General features: G+C 38.7%; 2 protein-coding genes across 2 annotated transcripts; one reads left to right on the forward strand and one right to left on the reverse strand.

Moving 5' to 3' along the window:
* Positions 1–1,309: 1,309 nt before the first annotated feature.
* On the reverse strand, positions 1,310–10,117 carry crata (carnitine O-acetyltransferase a). The gene is made up of 14 exons (XM_055199530.2): positions 9,957–10,117; positions 9,129–9,407; positions 8,811–8,929; positions 8,255–8,308; positions 7,999–8,164; positions 7,735–7,909; positions 7,468–7,646; positions 7,279–7,379; positions 7,076–7,195; positions 4,503–4,625; positions 4,285–4,420; positions 3,960–4,022; positions 3,682–3,819; positions 1,310–2,005 (listed from the first exon to the last, which is right to left on the reverse strand). The coding sequence occupies exons 1-14, from the start codon at positions 9,981–9,983 to the stop codon at positions 1,790–1,792; spliced, it is 1,896 nt and encodes a 631-aa protein (XP_055055505.2). The 5' UTR covers positions 9,984–10,117; the 3' UTR covers positions 1,310–1,789.
* A 604-nt stretch (positions 10,118–10,721) lies between these two features.
* On the forward strand, positions 10,722–21,736 carry ptpa (protein phosphatase 2 phosphatase activator). The gene is made up of 10 exons (XM_055199533.2): positions 10,722–10,871; positions 12,019–12,128; positions 12,406–12,492; positions 12,605–12,730; positions 12,994–13,111; positions 13,714–13,813; positions 14,005–14,129; positions 14,473–14,573; positions 17,258–17,365; positions 20,679–21,736. The coding sequence occupies exons 1-10, from the start codon at positions 10,847–10,849 to the stop codon at positions 20,751–20,753; spliced, it is 975 nt and encodes a 324-aa protein (XP_055055508.1). The 5' UTR covers positions 10,722–10,846; the 3' UTR covers positions 20,754–21,736.
* The last annotated feature ends 214 nt before the right edge of the window (positions 21,737–21,950 follow it).

The raw sequence follows: 21,950 nt of genomic DNA on the forward strand, positions 1-21,950 counted from the left end.
TTCTTTCCCATTCTGACATTCAGTTTGTAGTTCAGGAGATTGTCTTGATCAGGACCACACCCCTAAATGCATTGAAGCAACTGCCATGTGATTGGTTGATTAGATAATTGCATTAATGAGAAATTGAACAGGTGTTCCTAATAATCCTTTTAGGTGAGTGTAAATGGGAAAATTATGCAAACATAGAAAATACATACAAGTGAATTATATAGGCCCAACAACAAACGGTACAATGTGTTTTAAAAAGCTGGAAAGTTTCATTCCTCTGATCAAACCTATGGGTACTCCCCACCGTATACTCTTACAGAAAAGCAACAGATAATACATAATAATATCAGTAATAAATCAGTGATTACTACTTAATTTGTTTGCTTAAAATCAGATAAGGGTCCCACTTCATGTCTTTACCTTCTGTTGTTACATTGTATACTTACATTTAAAGTATCTGCACGCAATTACACCCTTGACTCTAGGCTTAAAGCCACCCATAACCTTAAACCCAAAACATGTATGAACACAAAAGATACAATATACATACCCAGACTCATTTGGGTTCTGTCTTTACTTGGAGGCTTTGAAGCCTGAGTCCTGAATCCCTCACCAAACTAGACAATTTAACAATTTGTTTGGTTTAAAAGAAAAACAAGAGGGACACTTATCTGAAATTGCAGTGACTTTATCAATCTCAATGAGGCCATGACTTACATTGAGCCATAACTAACAAGAATGTGGACAGTGAGCTGCACATAGGTCAACTGCAAAAGCAAATGCAAGTGAAATACAAAGCGGTTTATTTATTTACATATGAAAAATAACACATGACCCAATAATAATGCAAATTTAAAAGGTTAAAACTACATCTGAAATGTGTACATTTAAAATGATCATCATACTTATAATAGATAGTGGTCTGGAAAAAGCCATAAACAATCATTGTTGATCTAAACCGGTATGAGTTTATTTATTCTGTTGAGCACAAAAGAAGACACCTTAATAAAGGATGGCAAGCACACAGTTGACGGTACCCATTGACTGTCATAGTATTTGTTTATCCTACTATAAAAGCCAATGGTACATCAATGGCGTGCCCACCATCATTTCTCAAAATATCTTCATTTGTGTTCAAAAGAAAAAAACAAGCTCATACAGGTTTAGATCAACATGAGGGTTAGTAAATGTTGACAGAATTATTATTTTTGGGTGAACTTTCCCTTTAAAATAGATAGTCCTCATTATCCTCATTAAGTCACTTGGTTTCTGAGGGTCAGCTTTAGTACAAGGTATGAAAGCCGGTAAGGACTTAAGCCGGTAAGTTGTAAATAACTTAATATTTATTAAAAGCATGTTAATATGCAAATTACAGCTTGTGTTAAGATCTAAGAAACAAATATTATTTACATTATGGCATTTAACAGTGTATAACCATGCACACAGAGTGGATAATCTTTTTTAACTGATTACATATTACAAATTACTAATTTGCAACAGAGAGAGAGAGAGAGACTCTGTTTACCAGAATGCACAGCTATATCTGATACATGGTATTGAGATTTCTCAGTAAAGACAAAGAAAATGCAAATCAGCAAAACCTGATTGACAAACGTATTTGATTTCTTGTCTGTTTGAACAAACTGACACACATAAACATATAAAGATTGAAATTATTATTCATCCAGTCAACTTCCGTCTGTACTGGTAAATACAACATAAAAAGTCTCTTCATAAAATTCTTCTCAAGTGCTCAGCTGTATACCAAAATGTCAAAGAAGACTGGTTGATGTAATTGTAGTTAAAGTTTGGCTTTGGGTGTTTGCTCCAAAAGGGTCTTCATGTCCAAGAGAGCATCTTCTAGAGCTTGGGCCATTAGTGCTGCATTAGTGTCCTTACAGCTGTTGAAGGCCGAGACCGCATAGTTTATATGGGAGTCCTTGGGGTTGTAGCACACGCCGTACCCGTCTGGAACCACCGGGCCGAAGCACATCACACAGTTGGTTTTAGCTGGCACCTGGGTGAGTTGAAGCGAACAAAATGATGGGACAAGATGAAAATAAAGAAGCAGCATCTTTTAATCAGATAATTTAAATAAAACATTTTAAGCAAACATAATTTTATTAAAGGTGCAATTTGTAAGATAATTGCAGTAAAATATCCAAAAACTACTAGGCCAGTGTTATATATTTTGTCCAACTGATTACTATCAATATCTGTAATGTTTTCAACTACTTGTAAACCGTGAGAAAATTGCCATTCAAAACAGTGACACGGGGCAGTGCAGTCTCCTGTCAATGACGTTAATATCCATGTGACCCTTGTTACAGCCTTTACTGACGTAAAAAGCACATGACAGCAGTGTCGTGGACAAATGCGGAAGTATGCGTTAGCTACGCGCTTGTTTATGGACTTAGATTACTCTTTACCGTCTGCCGCTGGTTGTGTCAGCAAAGACAGCTCCCGTAAGCAAACGGGCCAACCAAACGACCCAAGAAGAGTTTGGAACAAGACGAGAAAAAGACTGAGGATCAATATCGGTGTTGCATTATCTGGATAGAGAGAGCTTCACGACAACATTTAACTAGACAGAGATGCTGATCTTGCTTGTGTTTTACGCGACGGGTGAGTTGTTTTGATTCGTAACTTAAATCGTATGCCATTATATTGATCACAACATTAGTGTGTAGACTGTAATCACTGTAATCAGTGCGTCTTTCCGCGGACGATATAATGCACATCAAGAAGTATTGTACAGCAATAAGAAACTTACTAATAGAGGAGAGTTTGGTACTGTACAGTATATCATAATTTTACATCATAACCTCACAATAAGATTTGTACTGTCAATACATTATGTGAAAAATCATTTTAGATTGTAAGTTTGAACACTTAATTCTGTGCTGTGTTAACACACGAATTTGGACTCATACTGTAACATTTATGACTAACAATTTCGTTTTGAACATCAAATATAACATTTTTATTTAAATAAAACGATGTCATCAAACGCAACATTTATAAGACTTGATTACCTTATCCTTCAACGTAATTTCTCGTTCGTGTCTGATTAATGTCCGTCATCGGTTGAGTTAAAGACTACAAATCCCATAATTCCACGCTGCTTCAGAGCGTCATTAATCAATGTCATTTGTTGATATTGTGTTTTGGCGCCATCTAGTGGCGAATTCTACGTATTCCACCTTTAACAGATTATATGCTTAGTGGTTTTAGGTCGTGTGTCCAACCAAGCATTTATTTTTCAATTGTTTGCTATGTGAGTGCCACGTTTTTATAAAACGCTGGCAGCTGTCGAGGCGGCAGCGTTCCGCGTTTTCACTCAGCCGTCCAATCACAGTAGAGGATCGGTGGGACAAATACCACACCATCCATGCACCGTACAATGACTGATAAACAAAACAAAAGAATCATAGCAACCAAAGCGCTCAGATAAAAAAACCCAAATGTGCCCACAGTCTCCATCTTAAAAGAGCACCAGGCATTTTCAGCTGTGTTTAAATTCTTTGGTGGACACACTGCCTTCGTGTTTTTGCTTTACAGCACAGTTAATAGTGCAGTACATTCACAAAACTTTGTTTTGCAAATAAAGGGTTCGATTACACCCATTGGAGTTTGACCTGTTGGAGGACACTAACTGTGAAGGATTATAATAATAGCTCTATTGGGCAGTACCTGGCTGGTGGAGAGTTTGTAATGTAGTGACGCAGCATATGAGGGATCCACGAAGACTTCTGGGAGGGAGGGCAGATCCTCGGTAGCCTGCAATTTCAATCCAAGCAAATGTCTGTCGATGGCTTGACCTCGGATCGCCTGCGCGTGTGACAAATAGAAAAGATGCGGAATAGTTGTAAAGCACAATCCCACACTTATAGTGACTGATGGTAAATATAGTACTGTAGTAAAATAATAATAGCGATAGACTGAATACCCTGCAGTGTGCATTTACCCACCATATCTGTATAATCTCTGTGAGCTTTAATGGCTTTCTCCAGCAGAGCCACTTTCTCTGTGTTCTGTCAATCAAAATGACATTGTCACTTAAACAAGAAAGCTGGATTTATGTATTAACATGTTCACTAATATAACTTAAAAGCTGTCTGGAATAATGTCATATATTATCTCTTACTTAATTTTTATGCTAACAATGTATGCTTGTGCAAAAATACAAATTTAAAAATTTTGAGTTTTATATCGACAATACTTGTAATATACAGTCTTTTAGTTGATATCAACATTTATATGATTTTAAATCATACATTTATAAAGGGAACACACCTGTTTAGTCGAGTCATCCATGGCCTTTACAAACCTGGCCGAGTCAATGGAGGCTGAGCGAATGGTGTCTGTGCGTCCCAGCCTGAACATTCGGAGGGATGCGCTCTCATAGGTGGGACAGCAGCGCTTGTACATCCTAAAAAAGTGAACTGACTGAATGAGCTAAACTGATAAAAATGGTTTATTACTGTAACGAAAAAAGGATGTTACAGTTTTACCTGTAGTGTGCCAACTGGAGGGCCATCTGAATAAATGCATCAGGGCTCATCTTCTGCGACTTTGGGAAATTTTTGCCAAAATGGGAGAACACGCTGATTTTCATATCCAAGTCATGAACCATACTGCAAAGAAAGAGAAAGATTATGCCTTCTCTGATTTAATCATCAGTGTTTCATTTTTTTTAATTAAAAAAATATGTTTTTGCTTGAATTAAAGGACACATATTATGCCCATTTTTACAAATGTAATTTAAGTCTCAGATGTAACCAAACATGTCTATCAGGTTTTAGCTCAAAGTAAATTTATTATAGCATGTCCAAAATGCCCGTATTTGGGTGGGAGCAAAGATGTGCTGTTTTTGTGTCTGTACCTTTAATCGCAAATGAGCTGCCCCCTTTGTCAACAGAGAGTAAGCGATTTTAGGCAAAATACATCTGATTCCTGTAAATACAGTCTAACTGTGGGTTTACACCATCGCGTTGCTCGCTCTAGATTACTCGCGGATAACTTCGTGTCATGCGAATTTTTCGCTCGAGTTGAATATTTTCAACTTGGGGGAAGACGCGTTTTAGGCGAATAGCGTGTGTTTTCACGGCAAACGCGATGCCCATATCGCGTCATTCGCATCGCCCCACGCGAGGACGCCTCTGATAGCGTCTTTGCATTGACTTTGTAATCTACTCGCGCAAATCGTTGAACTCGCATCTGGTGTAAACCCACAGTAAGACAATAGTATCACACTATTGACATATGGCGGACATCGACGTACAACTCGCTGAGGGTGGAAACTATGGTAAAAAAAGCAAAACTGTCAGTCATTGGCCATTGGCAGGGCTTTATCAGTGTGACGTCACATTAATAAAAGAATCAAAACCGCATGTCTAATGAGACTGCTTGGTTTTAATGGGGATTAAAAAATAAGAAGTGGGTGGATTTTCTATCGTAGGATGGCTGTGTTCACTGACTGCCAACACATTTATGTCCAAACACCTTGTAAAAGTGAATTTTGCATGATATGTGCCCTTTAAAGGGACACTCCTTTTTTTTGAAAATAGGCTCATTTTCCAGCTCCCCTAGAGTGAAACATTTGATTTTTACTGTTTTGGAATCCATTCAGCCGATCGCCGGATCTGGCGGTACCACTTTTAGCATAGCTTAGCAAAATCCATTGAATCCGACTAGACCACCAGCATCGCGGTCAAAAATAACCAAAGAGTTTCGATATTTGTCTTATTTAAAACTTGACTCTTCTGTAGCTACATCGTGTACTAAGACTAGGGCTGCACGATTTGGGTAATTTTTCCCATTGCGGTTATTGATGCTAAAATTGCGATGTGCGATTGCGATTATACTAAATGGTATAATGAGTCAACTTGATGGGTTTTAAGGAAAATCCACATACTGTTTAGCTAAAATTTGTATTTGTAAAACTAGAAATGTTTTCGTATTGCCACGTGATGTAGCAACTGCTCAGTGTCAGTAATCCTTAATCTAAAATACCGCCATACAACAGTCATAGAGTTTTTTTTAGCTACCAGATCACTGTCAACCTCCTCTGCATCCATCTTCGCTATGGTATAAGTGACGACGCACACCACACACGTGCATGCCACACGTGCACTGCCTTTTTTGTTCATTTTTCTTTCTTTTTTTAAACAGCAAGGAAAATCATCAAACTGTTATCAGAAAGTTTGTGTTAACAAGTCCACACATTTATTTATTTAATATAATTGCAACATTTCGCTGTCATATAATTGCACAGGCTGACATCGCGATTGCGATTGCGATGCGATTAATTGTGCAGCACTAACTAAGACTGATAAAAAATTAAAAGTTGCGATTTTCTAGGCCAGTAGTTGGGAACCCTGGGTCCTGGAGGGCCACTGTCCTGCAGAGTTTAGTTTCAACCCTAATCAAACACACCTGCATTTCATTTCCAAGTAATCCCGAAGATTTGATAATAATTAAGGACTTTGCCGTACCATCGCTGCAGCAGGCACAATGATATTCAATGATATATATCATTGCCTGAAAATAGGCCCCTGCTATTGAAAGTAACCAAGGGGACTATTCTCGGGGTATAACGATTTGGTTATTTTTGAGCGCAATGCTAATGGTCTAATCGGATTCAATGGATTATGCTAAGCTATGCTAAAAGTGGTACCCGGAGATCGTCTGAATAGACTTAAAAACGGCAAAAATCAAATGTTTCACGCCAGGGGAACTAGAAACTGAGCCCATTAAAAAAAAAAAAGTGGAGTGTCCCTTTAAGTCAGGATTATGCCTTGACATTTTAGGTAGCTTTTATAAATGTGTAAAAACATTACTGATGTGCATCTTGAGACAAAGCAGTGGCACTGATATATTATAAGATATGTCAGGGCAAGTTGTTTTCAGTTAGTACGGCTCAAATATGAATTTTAGTCTGTGACTATCTTAAGCCTTGTCTGCGAAACGATCCTTTGTTTTGAAGTAGCATATCTGTTTTTGACTACGTAGACATCAGATACCACACAAATCAGAGACGAAATAAGGTTTGGATTTCTGTGTGAAGAGTTTCTCAGCTTCTCACATGTATAGGTTTTGTTTGGCCTCCTCAATGTCCTTTTTGATCTCGGGCGTGATGTTGAAATGAAGTTTCTGAGGCATACGCAGCGGGACCATCGGAGTACGGACCATCTCTGACTTCTTGCTGCACAAATACAACAAGCGGGTAAATGTAAAATAATTTTGGGGAAAAAATGATTTTATAGGTATATTCAGTGTTAGATTTACGTGTACTCCACCACATGGTCAAGCAGCGCAATGATAGGTGGCCCTTCAGCAGGAGCGTGTTCATAGATCAACCCACATGTCCCATCCTCTCCAATAATAAACTGCAAGGACAGCATTCGGAAAAACAGATTAAAGTTTTATAGTTCAGAGTTTTATTGAGGTCCATATACTTTAACTCATAGGTCTAACCTGCAATGTTTTGTCAAACCAGCGATTCCCACTGTTCCACCTGCTGCCTCCTCCATGCAACATCTGAAATCCAGCTCGAGTCCAGTACATTTCATCAGATTTGTGTGGCATCGGAGCGTCCAGGCAAACTGTGAAAATGCTTTTCTGAATGGCTTTTACGGACTCTTCGTTGGTCTTATCTAAAAACAAATGACCAAGAGAAACATTTAAGAACCTTTAAGATAAAATTCAATACAACAGACAGTGTTAAACATCATCTGTGCCCACCCTTGATCAGGTTGTTGTAAGCTTTGCCCCAGCTGTTGCGGTGGTTGGAGGTAAGGATGCCAATAGGCTCTTCATTCGCCTGTAAAGAGGAGTTCCAGATCTTGTCCAGCTGTATGTAGATCTGATCTACAGTCAGTGGTGTGCCATCACTGTTGTATACGTCCAGCACAAAAAACTAAACAACGTAAAAAAAAGCAACAATGCTTATTGATGTACAAATTCACAGGTTATCTTCAGTACAGGAGGTACGTAACAGAAACTGACCTGAAAGTTGTGCACTACAGTGATATGTGCAGGGGGCTTCTTGTCCAATGCGTAGTTGACCACCGTGTCCCTCTTTGTACCAGGTATCCGACAGGAGGAGAGAACCCGATAGTACTGGTTCATACATAATGGCTTCCCACCCAAAAACTCCACTGGCAAGGTTTCACTAATATGAAAAAAATAAAAATAAAGGCTTATGACCTTATGATTTCTCTTGTGAGTCACAGCTATTCAAACATTCAAGAATGTCACTCACTTGTCAATCATGGTCTTGAAATCTAAAACCCCTGCGATCAATTTTGCTGCATATCTGTGAGGAATAAAGATTTAAGTAGGATTGTTTTAACAGCTATTATAAATGCTTTTTGAAGCTGTGATGTGGCCAGCTTTACTTGCCATTTGATACAAGTACAAGGGGTAAGTCTGGCTTCAGGCCAGGACTTTACTGAGAGCAACAACCTGCACTCTTTGAATTGCAAACCTTAGCTTGGCGAGAGATGGTTAGTGTGTACAAAGGTCATCAAATAGAAACAAGTACCACAACATTGCATGGAAACCTTTAAATACTATGTGCAATGTCTGAAATGATACATATATACACATATGGATCAAATCTACACCTTGCACTGTACATTGCTTTGGATTAAAGCGTTGTTGATGTTAATTAATCCGTGGGCATACAAAGGTTAAGTGGCACATACTGTACTAGTAAACTGTTAGTTTTAAAGAACACAGTGTTTTGACCAACAAAATGACCTGTGTTAAAATGAGTTGACTATTTCTGATAGTGCATGTAGCCACATTGTCCCGACCTCATTTGGCCTTGACGATCACTGAACTCTAGACGGGGAAGGACGACCCCAGGACTCGAATGTATGACAACTGGCATCCGATACTCCAAGTAAGCTGTTTGTAACCACCAATCAGAAAGCTAGCAGTGGAAAAGTAGGAGATCAAGAGAGACAAGAAGAAGCTCTTAAAAAAAGATTCAGCTTAATTCCAACACAACTCGAAGTGTATTTAGATTGAATGTGTAGGATATTTTATGATATAGTTATGTGCCCAATGACCTTGGGCTCCTAATAAAGCATCACCAAACAACCCAATCCATCTCAAGCACACAGATTTACCCAGTTCTCCATCTTCATGGCTCGTCGTTCCAGGCCTTTTTGAAGTCTCTCTCCGACACCGCCCGGCTTCTGAAATTCCTCCACCAATTTCCGGGTGTGATTCAGTTCCTCCGGGTCTGTGATAGGGTCCAAAACAGCCAGATAGCGATCGCATGTTTGTTGCAGGGGTGGCACTGGTAGCTTCGGGAGACCCTCTTGGTGTGCCAGGTAGCGACCGGTGATCCGGGTCACTGATACTGGCTTTACCAGACTAGAGGGTTTTACCACACCAGTCTTTACCTGAAAAAGAGAATGAAAGTTTGTGCTGTTTTCAGTTACATCGTGTGTCTCTGTAAGTAGGCATCATATTATTACCAAAAATACCATCAGATCTATAAACACACTCAGGCAAATGTACATGAAGTAAAAGCATAAACGTATTGCTGATCTACTCACACTGATCTATAAATAACAAGACATAAATGTAATCATCAGATACAAGAAATATGAGTCAGGTTTGCACATGACAGTAAGTAATGCAACACATACTGATGCCTCTGTCATTAGGAAGTCCAAAAATGTGTTACAGCTGTCAAGAAGACCATAAATGTATACATATCTATGAAGAAGACCTTGTACACACTTCTGATTATTACCTAAATGCAGTGACGTTGTCAAATACACGCTGCTTTCTAAACTGTCCCAAAGCTAAAAGTAATCGAAACCAAATTGCCTCCATGTTTCCGGTTGCTTTACTGATAACAAGCCATAGGCACTCGCATTGTCGGTCAGCCCCTAAAAATGAAACTAATATGTTTAAAAACTCGGCAAGAACGGAGGTTCACTCACCATCGTCCTGGCCAGATTTCCCAACATAACTTAAGTTCACTAAAACGCCCCCGTATCAGAGAGGTTAGAGAGGAGGGACAGATCTGTTGCGTACTGCACAGAGTCCACTGGGTTAAACCTTCATATGAAAACCATCAGCGCCATCACTGCTGCGCTGCTCAACTTCATCGATAGATGGCGTGCAAGTGTGCAAAACAAAAGCCACGCCCATCCTCCTGCTTCATGCGGCGCCGCAAGAACTGCCAGGAAGATGACGTTTAAGTACCGCGAGAGCGTTTTCAGAAACCATAAGAATAACTTTAATATTTACTCGCTCTCGCGGTACTTGGACGTCTTTCGCTTACTTCGAGAGCTTTACATTTTTCCTGCTCCCGTAAATGTAAAATAAAAAATATTTTTTGTTTCAGCGTGGAAAGTTGTGCAGCTGAACACGCAGAGACAGCTGAAGCGTGGGCTAGGATCCACTAGGGATTGATGTAATTCTTCTTCTTCAAATAAATAAATAAATAAAGCAGATGCATCATCCGGTTGTGACTAGAAGGGATACAATTGCGGTCAAAAACTCGCGAAATTTTCCCGAATGAGCGCGCTGTTTTCATCCGAATCCTTCCCTAACCCTAAATCCAATATTTTACGTGATTTAGGCCGTAGCTGTATCCTATCCAGCCAGAACCGCTGTTTTCCATTCTCCCAAATCTAAACCTAAACCAAATATCTCGCGAGATTTGGCTGTAGCTGTATTCCCTCTAGCCAGAACTGCGTCACCCTTTGAGACATACAGTAGGTGGCGGTAAATCTCCAATGGAGTAAGCGGCCAGTAACCGGATGGAAAAGAAGAAGAAAAAGAGCCAGTGAGAGTTGAACGTGATGTTTTCGTCTTCATATTAAACATGGCGGAGACTGAGCAGCCGTCAGGTAACTCGTTTCAATCAATCATATCTGCATTTAAACACGGATGACTTTAAAGTAAGCATACTAAATAAAACCCACTGATCATGTATTTTATTATAGAGCACATCTGTACCAAATAACGGTGCGCAAATGTCCAGACGAACGCGTGCACCCTCGTTACGCCTCCTGAAATGAATCGGCTGAGTCTGACAGCTCTTTGCTGTGGCGCATGTTTCGCTTCTTCAGCATTTGTTTTGAGATCAGATACTACACTTCTTGATCACTTAATTCACTTAAAACACACTCTTAAAATACTTTTAAATAAGTCATGGGCGTATGAACATTTGCTTACGCACTTATTATTCAGCATTTTTACTATGTCAGATTTAAATATCCCATATCCTATGTTCTCTCTCTCTCTCTCTCTCTCTCTCTCTCTCTCTCTCTCTCTCTCTCTCTCTCTCTCTCTCTATGTAACTATGATATGCTGAATTATAATTTCATAAGCAATTCATAAGTGTCAAACTTTTTTAATGACGATTACATTAAGATTATGTCAATATTTTGTTGGCATGAGTCAATATTTTGTTGGCATGACACAGACGGTAGCGCACACCTTTTCTTCTGATGGCTGCATGGCAGGGTGAATGGCAGAGGTCAATACTGCAAATATTAACTCTTTGCATAAACTTAGTGTAATTGTAAATTAAGAAAAAGTTTGACACAAATATTCATTTATAAGAGTTTTTCTCAAAACTTGGCCATGGTTGTATATGTAGGGTCTATTTAAACATTTAAAGACATCTTATTCCCTACTACATCCTATTATCTTTAGTATTTTTAGATAGTGGTTCAGCAATTGAAAATGCAATAAGATTTTATGTAGACAATATTGCCACACAGTCCTAAACATTTACACTTACTGTTTGCATGTAACACAAAGGTAGCTTTTGCACACACAGAATCATTAGTTGCAGTTGTCATATGTTTTATCATAAACAACACACAGCTGTTTACCAATCAGAATCAAAGACTGAATAAAACCAACAATATAAATTGATCATTAATAGCGTTATACAATTACAGTAAAAGTAAACTAAGTACTGCATCAGATAAAATGTCCAAAATATACATTTAAATTAATTAATCTAAATTTGTGTCACTTGCACAGGCTCCTCTCATGAGGATCACAAGTCTCTCAATCCTGCCAGCTTTAAATTCATGGTACCGAAGAAGGAAATCAGTATGGTACCTGATATGGGCAAATGGAAAAGATCACAGGTATGGATGCAAACCAATGTCACAGCCTTTTTCTGCAACCCTAAATGTTAGCAAATTAGGTACTTTCAGGTCTCTTTAACTTATTAGTGTCCCTGGAGTTTAACATTAAGAATAAAAGCATGTATTGTTTGACACTCTTTTTTTAAATTTTTAAATCGAGTCCTGAAAACTATTCCACTATGCACAGTATCTCACTGAGTAACTTGAATCATTACTGCAGTCGCTTCCAAATAAAGCCTTTTTGCTTGTGCATGTTTGTGCTGTCATGTGTAAGTAGGCATATGCAGACTACATTGGATTCATTCTGACCTTGAATGAGGCTGTGAAGAGAAAGAAACTTACATGCGAATACCAGGTGTCTGAGGTGAGTCGTGTTGTTACGCTGATCCCATCACTGCTGTTTTTTTTCTGATATAAAGTGAAGATCCATGCACCAGCGTTTATATGTTTGCTTACATGCTTTTCTTCGCTGCTAGACAGTGGAGAAGTTACTCGCGTTGTTGGAAACATTGGATCGCTGGATCGATGAGACGCCACCAGTAGACCAGCCTTCTCGCTTCGGCAATAAAGCTTTCCGCACTTGGTATGCCAAACTAGACCAGGTAAGCAGACGTTTGTGACCTGAGTTATACATAATTAGTAATATGTACTATATGTATGGCCGGTGTTTGCAGAGTAGCATTCACTACCCTGCAAATTCAAGTCAAAATGAACCCAACTAAAATCACTATGGTCCTAAACAGCCAGACGTGGGGCAGCAATGCATACTTTTCAGTGCAACATTAAATTTAGAGAACTGGTTATGCATGCAATTTTGCAAAAGCACTGTTACCGTTTCAAAGCAGTTGGTTACTTTTGTGTGCAGGAGGCGGAGTCTCTGGTCACTGCCGTTCTCCCATCAGAACAGCATGATGCGGCTCCAGAGATAGCTGTGTACCTGAAAGAGTCTGTAGGGAACTCCACCAGGATTGATTATGGCACTGGTTAGTTGTAACTCAGACTGAACGATAAACAACTAACACACTTTCAGAAGTATTTTAGTTTTGTTTGGGAATAGTGTGCCCCAGTGTACTCATGCTAATATCTAAAGCAGTGGTTCTCAAACTTTTTCCGCGTGCGGCCCCCCTTGTGTACGCCCCCCCAAAGAAAATTTATGACAAAAACTGTTCTAAAATGTAACATTTTAATTAAAGAAAACATATTAAGTTATACAAAGTAGTGCTGTTGGTTAGTAGCCTTATTTTTTTTTAGGTTTAATTACACAGAATTTATGAAAAATGAATGTATTTTATAAAATGTCATAAAACTGGGGCCCCCCTGGCACCATCGGACCCCAGTTTGAGAACCACTGATCTAAAGGTCATTGTAAACTGTTTTTCTACTAAATGCCCACTAGGGGGTGCTGTGGCAACACCGATTTGATTGAGACCCACCGGTTTGATTAGGCTGCAATGTGCCTGTATTTAATACTATTGTTTTATCATACTCTTTTAGCTCTTATTTAGCTGTGATTACATTTCAAAGCTAAGTTGCCATTGTTGTGTTATTTGTGGCATGTGTGGTAAAAACGTGATTGTGCATGCAGGTCACGAAGCTGCATTTGCTGCATTCCTCTGCTGTCTTTGTAAGGTTGGAGCTCTGCGCCCAGACGACCAGTTGGCCATCGTATTTAAAGTGTTTGACAAGTTGGTGGATTTTCCTCTTTTGAATCTTATTTTGAAATAATGCAATGCTTTGTGTCATCACATGTCATCCATTAATGTCAATTCAAAATGCTTTTACAATATAGTTTCACCATGTTATGGGTCATAATTTGTAGGTGAATTGTGTTAAACCTATTCGCAACATAACTAGCAATGCAATTTGATTTGCTTAGGTATCTACGATTGATGCGCAAACTGCAGAAAACGTATAGGATGGAGCCAGCAGGAAGCCAGGGTGTGTGGGGTCTTGACGACTTTCAGTTTATTCCCTTCATATGGGGAAGCTCACAGCTTATAGGTAACAATTTCATCCTAATTTAACAATGTTTAATTATTAATTATGATTAATTGCTGCTTTGGTAATGCCTTCTGTTTTAATCTTTAATAAGAGCTAGCTTAACTTAATATGTTTTTGTAAGTACAATTTAATTATGGCCATTATCGGGGACAACCCTCTTAGATACCGCTAGGTATCCTACTCATAGGGCCCAAGAGAATTGTAACCCTTCCTGAGAAAATAAATTGTGTTTTGGTTGGTCAAATCCTGATTTGCTATTGATTGCTGTGAACATAAGGAAAGGGAGACACCTGGTGGTCACCTCGAGTAACTATGCTGTGTTTATTTACCTGTTGTGCGTTAGACCACCCCACCCTGGAGCCCAAGCACTTTGTGGAGGAGAAAGTTGTAAATGAGAACCATCAAGACTACATGTTTTTTGAGTGCATTAAATTCATCAATGAGGTGTGTATGGCTTGACAATCATCTTATTTTTTTAAACAAGCACACAATAGCCCTTCATGCAAACACTTGCAACATCTAATTTTGGGCACTTTGGGGGGAAAGTTGGATATTAGTGTTTGGTTCATTTGGGTAATACGAACATTGATTTTTTTTTCAAACTCAGTTAAACTTTGTTGGTAATGTATGTTTTGGTCAACGGGGGACATGGTTACACACATGTGCAGTGTTATTGTCCTACACTTTCCTATCCTACACATTGTTTAACCTCCTAAGACCCAAGCTTTGGTTTGGCTTGCATTTTAGGTTTCTTCCAGCTATTTGGTGTTAGAAAGAACCAATGAATATAATAACCAAACACTGAAGCAGTGTAATTGGTTCCATGTTTCAGTTGCACAGAATTAAGTATTATGGTGCAAACAACAAAAAAATGTGATATGGACACACCACTTAGGAGGTTAAAGGGACAGTTCACCCAAAAATGAAAATTTGTTCTGTTGGACACGAAGAAAGATATTTTGAAGAATGTTTGTAACCAAACTAATCATAAGCCCCATTCACTTCCATAGTAGGAAAAATAATGCTATGGAAGTAAATGGGGCTCATGATCGGTTTGGTTACAAAAATTTCACAAAATATCTTCCTTAGTGTTCAAAAGTACAAAGAAATTTATACCAGCTTTGTAACAACATGATAGTAAGAAAATAATGATAAAATTTTCATTTTTTGGTGAACTATCCCTTTAAAAACCAAATCCACTATTCTTTATGTTGTTCACAATAGCTTTCAAGTTCAGTCATTCAGATATATATATATATATATATTTTATTTATTTTTTGGATGTAGGATTTAAAAATACAGTGTGAACAGATACCTGCAGGGGAAGGGAGTTGTTATCAAACTCGTTTTTAGACCAAGCGGTTTGAAAGAGACCTGTAGCTTTCTCTCTTATTCTCTCTCTCTCTCTCTCTCAGGGAGGTTATGTTTGGACTCCACTCACATGAGTCATTTCCTTCCTTCCCTGCACGTTGTTGTGAATCACTACTTTGGCCCCTAGGGTCCACCCCCTCCCTTTCTCTTTCCTCTCTCTTTCTCTTTCCACCCTCCCTTTTTCCTTCCTTCTCTCCATTCGTCTATGAGAGGTTAGTGGGTCTCTGGAAAGTCCAGCCTGATGAGGGCAGTCTGAGAATCTGTGTATGTGTATGTGAAGCGCACAGCACTGCCATTCATAAACTTCTTTTTCCCAGGGGCAGCCCCAAGACCTTTTCTTATAAATTCTCATGAATAGGCTTATAGTACAGTGACTGGTACAGTACTGTTGGTAATGAAATAATCAAATACTACAGTATGATTAATAGTTAGTTTTTGATATGTTGATTATACCATAATCATGTTAATGTATATACAGCCGCAGAAAAAGTTAAGAGACCACTCCAGTTTTGACTTCAATCATCATTTCATTTAAACGCTTGGAAACGTAAGGCGCGCCGCTCTGCCTTTTTTAAAAAAAAAGAGCAGTGCGACGCGGCTTTTTTATATTGCTAAGCAACCACAGAGTCAGCTGTCTTGTCAATCAAAGAATCGAAGCGTGAGCGCTCTTTTGCTGTTAACTGTCATATTAGCAGAAACTTTAAAAAGAGGACGCTTGCTCTGACCTTGTTTAAGGGTGAGAGGTGCACAAACACGCAGGAAAGAGTAAACGAGTGGAGTTCGGTTCTTCAAAGCAACTGTAAACTTCCCTCACCACAACGTAAGGCCCGCCTCTCCCCTCATTCGATTGGACAATGGAAAGACGTAAATGACGTCGGTGGCTTCTCCGCTCTCAGCACTAAACAGCGTCCAAACGCTCCCTGACCATAGAATATCATTCAAAAAAGACCCCTGCAACTGCAATAAACGCTTTTGGTGTGATTGGCCCCAAAAACATCAATTTTATTAAGAATTTGCCAGAAATGTTGTCGGTTGTTGACAGAATGACACAAAAATTATAATGTTACTTAAACACATACCTATAAATAGTACATTTAGAAAAATTTAAAGGGAGCATTGAAATGGTCTCTTATTTTTTACCATGTCTGTATAAGGTTAATATCCTTACTATTACTATTATTCAGTTTTATGTTTATAAACTCCTTGTTTAGGTGATCACTGTATCAGTGCAGTAACTGCTAATTCCTTTTTTCTTTGACTTGTTTGTTTCCTTATTATACATTTAAACTTTTTTGAAAGTATGCTTTTTCCATCTCCCCTAAGAGTTAAACATTTGATGGTGGAGTGGAGTGTCCCTTTAACTAAACGTTTCTGCTTTGTAAATTTTATGTACATACGACAGCGCTGTCCATGAAGACGACTAAATACATTGTATTATGCATGCCAAGCCAGTAGATGGCGATGTTATCTTGTAAAGAAGCACTACACACCTGTGCACGTACGCATTCTTCTACAGAGAATAAATGCAAGCAATTAAGATGGTGAAAGCATCAATCAGTTTTATTAAGATGAATCTCATTCAATCTCAATCAAATGGTTTTGCTGGAGTTTTTTCCTGTACATCTTATATCAGTTAAAGATATTGTTTCGTATTGCTCCTGTCAAATCCATATTTCCGGTTGCTGATTGCGTATTATGCATTAAATGTACAACATGTTTAAAACGTATCGTTCATGTTTCTGTTTTCCTTTGTTCAGATGAAGACAGGCCCTTTTGCTGAACACTCTAACCAACTTTGGAACATCAGTGATGTTCCTTCATGGTCCAAAGTCAATCAAGGTCTCATACGAATGTACAAAGCAGAAGTAAGTATTATGGTATGATAAATGTCAATATGTTGAATAAGATTTTTTTAATGCAGTAATATTTTAAACTTTGTGTAATACTGAGTTAATTTAAGTGAATCCACTACTTTTTAACACTGGTAAAAAGTTGAATTATAAACCTCCAAATTGTTTCAATGTCTATTGGGTAGGGCTGTCACAATGAGTAAATAATCATCTCATCGTGATTGTTTGACCTCATCGTGATAATTTCAGATCACCACAATGATTGCACATCTCTTTAAAAAACACAAGGGGGAGCTGCAGCGCCTGCATAAACGAGACCGTATTAGATGTCTCCTATCAGATTGGTTGCTATTTAAGGCCTGTTCTGGTATAGTCAGTTTATTTTAATTGCATTTTTATTTTCAGTTATTTTTCATATTTATTTTCAGACACTTTATTGTTTTTATTTCGTATGAAAAATGTTCAGTTTTGAAAGATATATTTGTGTGAAAATTATTTCATGAACAAACAAAAAATTTATGAAAATTAAATGTCAAAGCAATAAACAGACAATTGTTCGTCATAATCGTCAAAGTCTTAAAACAGGCAAATAATCATCATAATCGTCACAATTTATTAGACAATTAACGTCAGCCAAATTTCATAACCGTGACAGCCCTACTATTGGGCTGTTTACACCTAGCTTGAAGATTTTTTGGTTTACCGGATCACAAATGGATGACACTAAATAAAGGTGTAAACGGAGTATAAAACGTTTTGAGATAGTCCCCTTTCGATTACATTCAGAGGTAGTCGAAAACGCAACCTTATTGCATTTGTGTTCGAGCAGCCACATAATAGCGAATACACTCCGTCTATTGATCTAATGTGTGATGTACCTAGCACAATGTTTTTACATAGGTCCTGACTTCTAGCATGAACACACAATGTTCGGCACAAGAATACAGTACTGTGCAAAAATCTTAGGCCATCATCACCAGCTTTGTTGTTTTAGCAAAGTTTTAATGTCATCCATATAAATTTTTCATTCTTTTTTTAAGATACAAACAGAAAATGCAGGAAATATGTTCACAAAATTAAAAACAAAACAATTTTCAGGAGTATTTATGGCGCTTTTCCATTGCATAGCACCCCACGGTTTAGTCCAGTCCGGGTCGGGTCCGCTCACCTCACTTTGGCGTGGTTAGCTTTTCCATCTAGTTTAGTATCACTTCGCAGTGGGAGGGATTATAGGCGTGTCGTTATATTTGCGCCGCTGCCTACTGCTGTGACGTCATACAAGTGAGAGCGTTGTTCATTCCTATACATTCATTTGTTTCACAGTCTACCACAAAATTAAAATTGGCCACCACAAATAGATGTTTGCACATCGCGTTTATCACTACCTTTGTCTCACATGACAGTTTCTGTACAAACACCCGTGGCGTCAGACGACGCGCTCTGCTGAGCCTCATTGAAGTTGCATTTAAGCATATTTGCAAACGTGCGCATTGCGAATGTTCCGCCACAAACTGCAAGAATGGAAAAAACCATTATGGTGTCCCTGATTCTCAACCTGTGGATGTTTTCCATCGCTAAAAGAGAGTTTGGAAACTTAGCAGAGCACAGAAGACAACATGCTTGCTCGAGACAGCGCAAGCTAGCACTGAGGTAAAGCTAATCTTTACGTTATAGCGATGACGCTGTAGTGACGATTCTGTCAGACCAATCAGTGATCTACTGTGTTTTCGCGTCACGTTTGGTATCAGCTCGGCTCGCTTGGAACCCCAACCGAGGTGGTACAAAAAAGTATCGGGTACCACGTTGTGCACCTAATGGAAAAGCTCCCAAAAGTAAGCTGACCCAAACTGAACCAAACCGTGGGGTACTATGCAATGGAAAAGCGCCATTAGTGTGACGGTGACCTCTCTTGGCATTAAACACCTCTTGAGCTTTTTGAGGAGACTGAAGTCCTGAAGTCATTCGATTAGAATTAGAAATTAGGATTTAATTTCATTTAAGGTTTAGAGATCCAACAGTTTCCTGCTATTGCTCAAGTAGAAGGGGAGTTTACCCTAAATACTTGACACTTTTAGCTTATAGTTTTATATTGTTTTTAATACTACATACACATTTCCTGTATTTTCTGGTTGTGTTCTAATAAAGAGACTTATATATGATCCCTATACAATTGCAAAAACAACAAATCTAGCATGGTGGCCTAAGACTTTAGCACAGAGTATGTCTCTCTAGTCCACGTCTGATCTGATCAAAATACGAAAAACGCATCTAAATACCAGGCATAAACTAAACCACGCTGAAGTTTGAAGACTGGAACAGAAAGAGTTAATAGAGTAAGCATGTGTGTTTGGGGGAAGAACAAAGTGCCCCACCCCCTCCTCCATGGCCCACATCCTGTGTTGTTAAGAAGACGCCTGCCCTGGGTTCCCTCCCCCTTCTCTTCCCTCAGCGTAGAGCAAAGCTGAGGGGCCAGTCTGTCTGCAAATTCCCCTCCTCCTTCCCTGTCTGTCTTTCCCCACCCCCGTATATATCAAGCTCTTGTTCTCAATTTGACTCTGTTAGCCCAGTTCTTCTCTCTGCCAGGGTTATATGACTTTTGCAGAAGCTTTCAAATGAAATGCTGAGAATATCTAGAGATGCATTTCTGAGTATAAAACTTATGCAGGAGAAAGTTTATCATTGTACGTCTGTGGAAAATATGCCTTTATGTCTTGGACAAAAAGTTATCATTTTATAAACTTTAATACGTGCTGAGACACATCTAGGAGGTTTCGTGCCTGTCACGTGCATTTTATGGAAGCCTGCCAATTTATCAAGAGTTTTTCCCAATCCAGTGCTACATTAATGATACCACACCAGAAACTGTCCGCTACATTTACTAAAGAAGACCAGTTACCTTTCGATTACTTGTGTCAGCTCATTTTTCTCAAGTTAAAAATAAATAAATATTTCACTTCAGCACAAGCAGTATAATAACACTTCGGCAGAAAATGTTGCAGCAGGAAATAAACACATTCCTAACTTTGTATTCACTGATTTAAGCCAGTATGACTGGGCGAAATTGTGTTTGTGTGGGTACACCGTTGCACGAATCCACAGCGGTGTTATTGAAACTTTGATAGAAACCTGTGTGATGCTATATTAGTTCATTTACCAGGTTTAATCCTCTTTATGCAGTAGTTTTCCCAGACACCGTTGTCTTAAAGATAGAAATGATCCGTGCAAGTATACTTTTGTCATTTAAAGTCGTAACGAAAGCTAGCAAATGTGTTCACTTGCAGCAGATGGTTCATCATACAAACCAACTTTTTTTCTGTTACGCTTACAGTGTCTAGAAAAATTCCCAGTCATCCAGCATTTCAAGTTTGGCAGCCTGCTTTCCATTCAGCCAGTCAAACCGTGAGAGACGAGAAGAATCCACACCTTTTCAGAGTGCACAACTAAAACTCCAACTTCGGATGAAACCATCTCCAATCCCATTTACAAGCCTGGATTCGGATCCTGTACCCCAGAGGTGCTCTGTTTTGCTCCTGTAGATCCACTACCTATAGAGTTCAGTTCCATTCGTCACCCTACCTGATTATATTGAATCGAACTAAACTCTACAGGTTAGTAGGTTTTCGGGGTCGGGAATGAACTCCCCTGCTCTACACAATCTACTAGATATGCATATAATGCAGACCACATTGATTGTGATTTTGCTCAATACCTAACAATTAATGCAATTAGTCTGTATATTTTCATTGAACTGCTCCTGAGACACATGCAGTATGATGATACATTTTCATCTGCCGTTTATATTTATTTATGTGTATATAACAACAAAGCTCGTCACAATGAATAATTGAGGGAGTGGTCCACTTTGGAGATGGGGTCCATTGACTTTTTATAGTAGGAAAAAAATACTGTGGTAAGTCAATGGGCCCCATCTGTAAAGTGGACTACTCCTTTAAAGGCTTGGTTTTCCTGTGTGCAGGATCTGCAACAAATGAACAGAGATGTGTGTGTGTGTGTGTGTCTCTAAAAGCACTTCTGTTGAAGTTATTAGTGTGAGTTGTGCAGTTATCAAAGATTGCTGAGGCTTGTGTTAGCTGTAAATGATTTTGCTAAAAGTGTCATTTTACACATGTAAGACAAGTCAGCCGTTTTATTCTTGCATTATTTCTTTCTTATTCCACTGAAAAAAAAAATACATCTGCAAAATAATGGCTTCGCTTTTAAATATGTCACGGAAAGCTTAAGTCGTATGAGTTTTTACAACAATATGTAGCTAATGGCTAGTCTTCCATTTGACAAGTTTAAGCGAAATATATTTTTTCCAGCCTTATTTTATTTCTAAACTTCATTCTGTGTAAATAAATGGTTTGAGTTTGCTTCAGAAACGTCCCTCTGTCTCAACACAGTCTTGTATGGAACATTCAAAGGTACAGAAGTACGGTCTGTGTGTTAAAGTAATAGATTTTTTCACACAAATGCAATAGCATTGCATGCATTTACAACTTGGTAAAAACTACAAGAACACACTTTTCAGTCATCACAAACGTTTATTTATAAATCTTACAAAATAACCTTAATTACTCCAGAGGCACTGCCATTGAAA

The sequence above is a fragment of the Misgurnus anguillicaudatus genome, chromosome 22, assembly GCF_027580225.2.
Source record: "Misgurnus anguillicaudatus chromosome 22, ASM2758022v2, whole genome shotgun sequence".
Lineage (NCBI taxonomy): Eukaryota > Metazoa > Chordata > Actinopteri > Cypriniformes > Cobitidae > Misgurnus > Misgurnus anguillicaudatus.

Excerpts from the sequence above, each read along its gene's own strand:
- crata (XM_055199530.2), bottom strand. The coding sequence starts at position 9,983 with ATGTTGGGAAATCTGGCCAGGACGATG. Across the intron at positions 7,380-7,467 it reads GGTTTGACAAAACATTGCAG|TTTATTATTGGAGAGGATGG; the intron begins GTTAGACCTATG and ends CTGTCCTTGCAG. Across the intron at positions 2,006-3,681 it reads ACAAACTCTCCACCAGCCAG|GTGCCAGCTAAAACCAACTG; the intron begins GTACTGCCCAAT and ends CAACTCACCCAG.
- ptpa (XM_055199533.2), top strand. The coding sequence starts at position 10,847 with ATGGCGGAGACTGAGCAGCCGTCAG. Across the intron at positions 10,872-12,018 it reads GGAGACTGAGCAGCCGTCAG|GCTCCTCTCATGAGGATCAC; the intron begins GTAACTCGTTTC and ends TCACTTGCACAG. Across the intron at positions 14,130-14,472 it reads GGGAAGCTCACAGCTTATAG|ACCACCCCACCCTGGAGCCC; the intron begins GTAACAATTTCA and ends GTTGTGCGTTAG.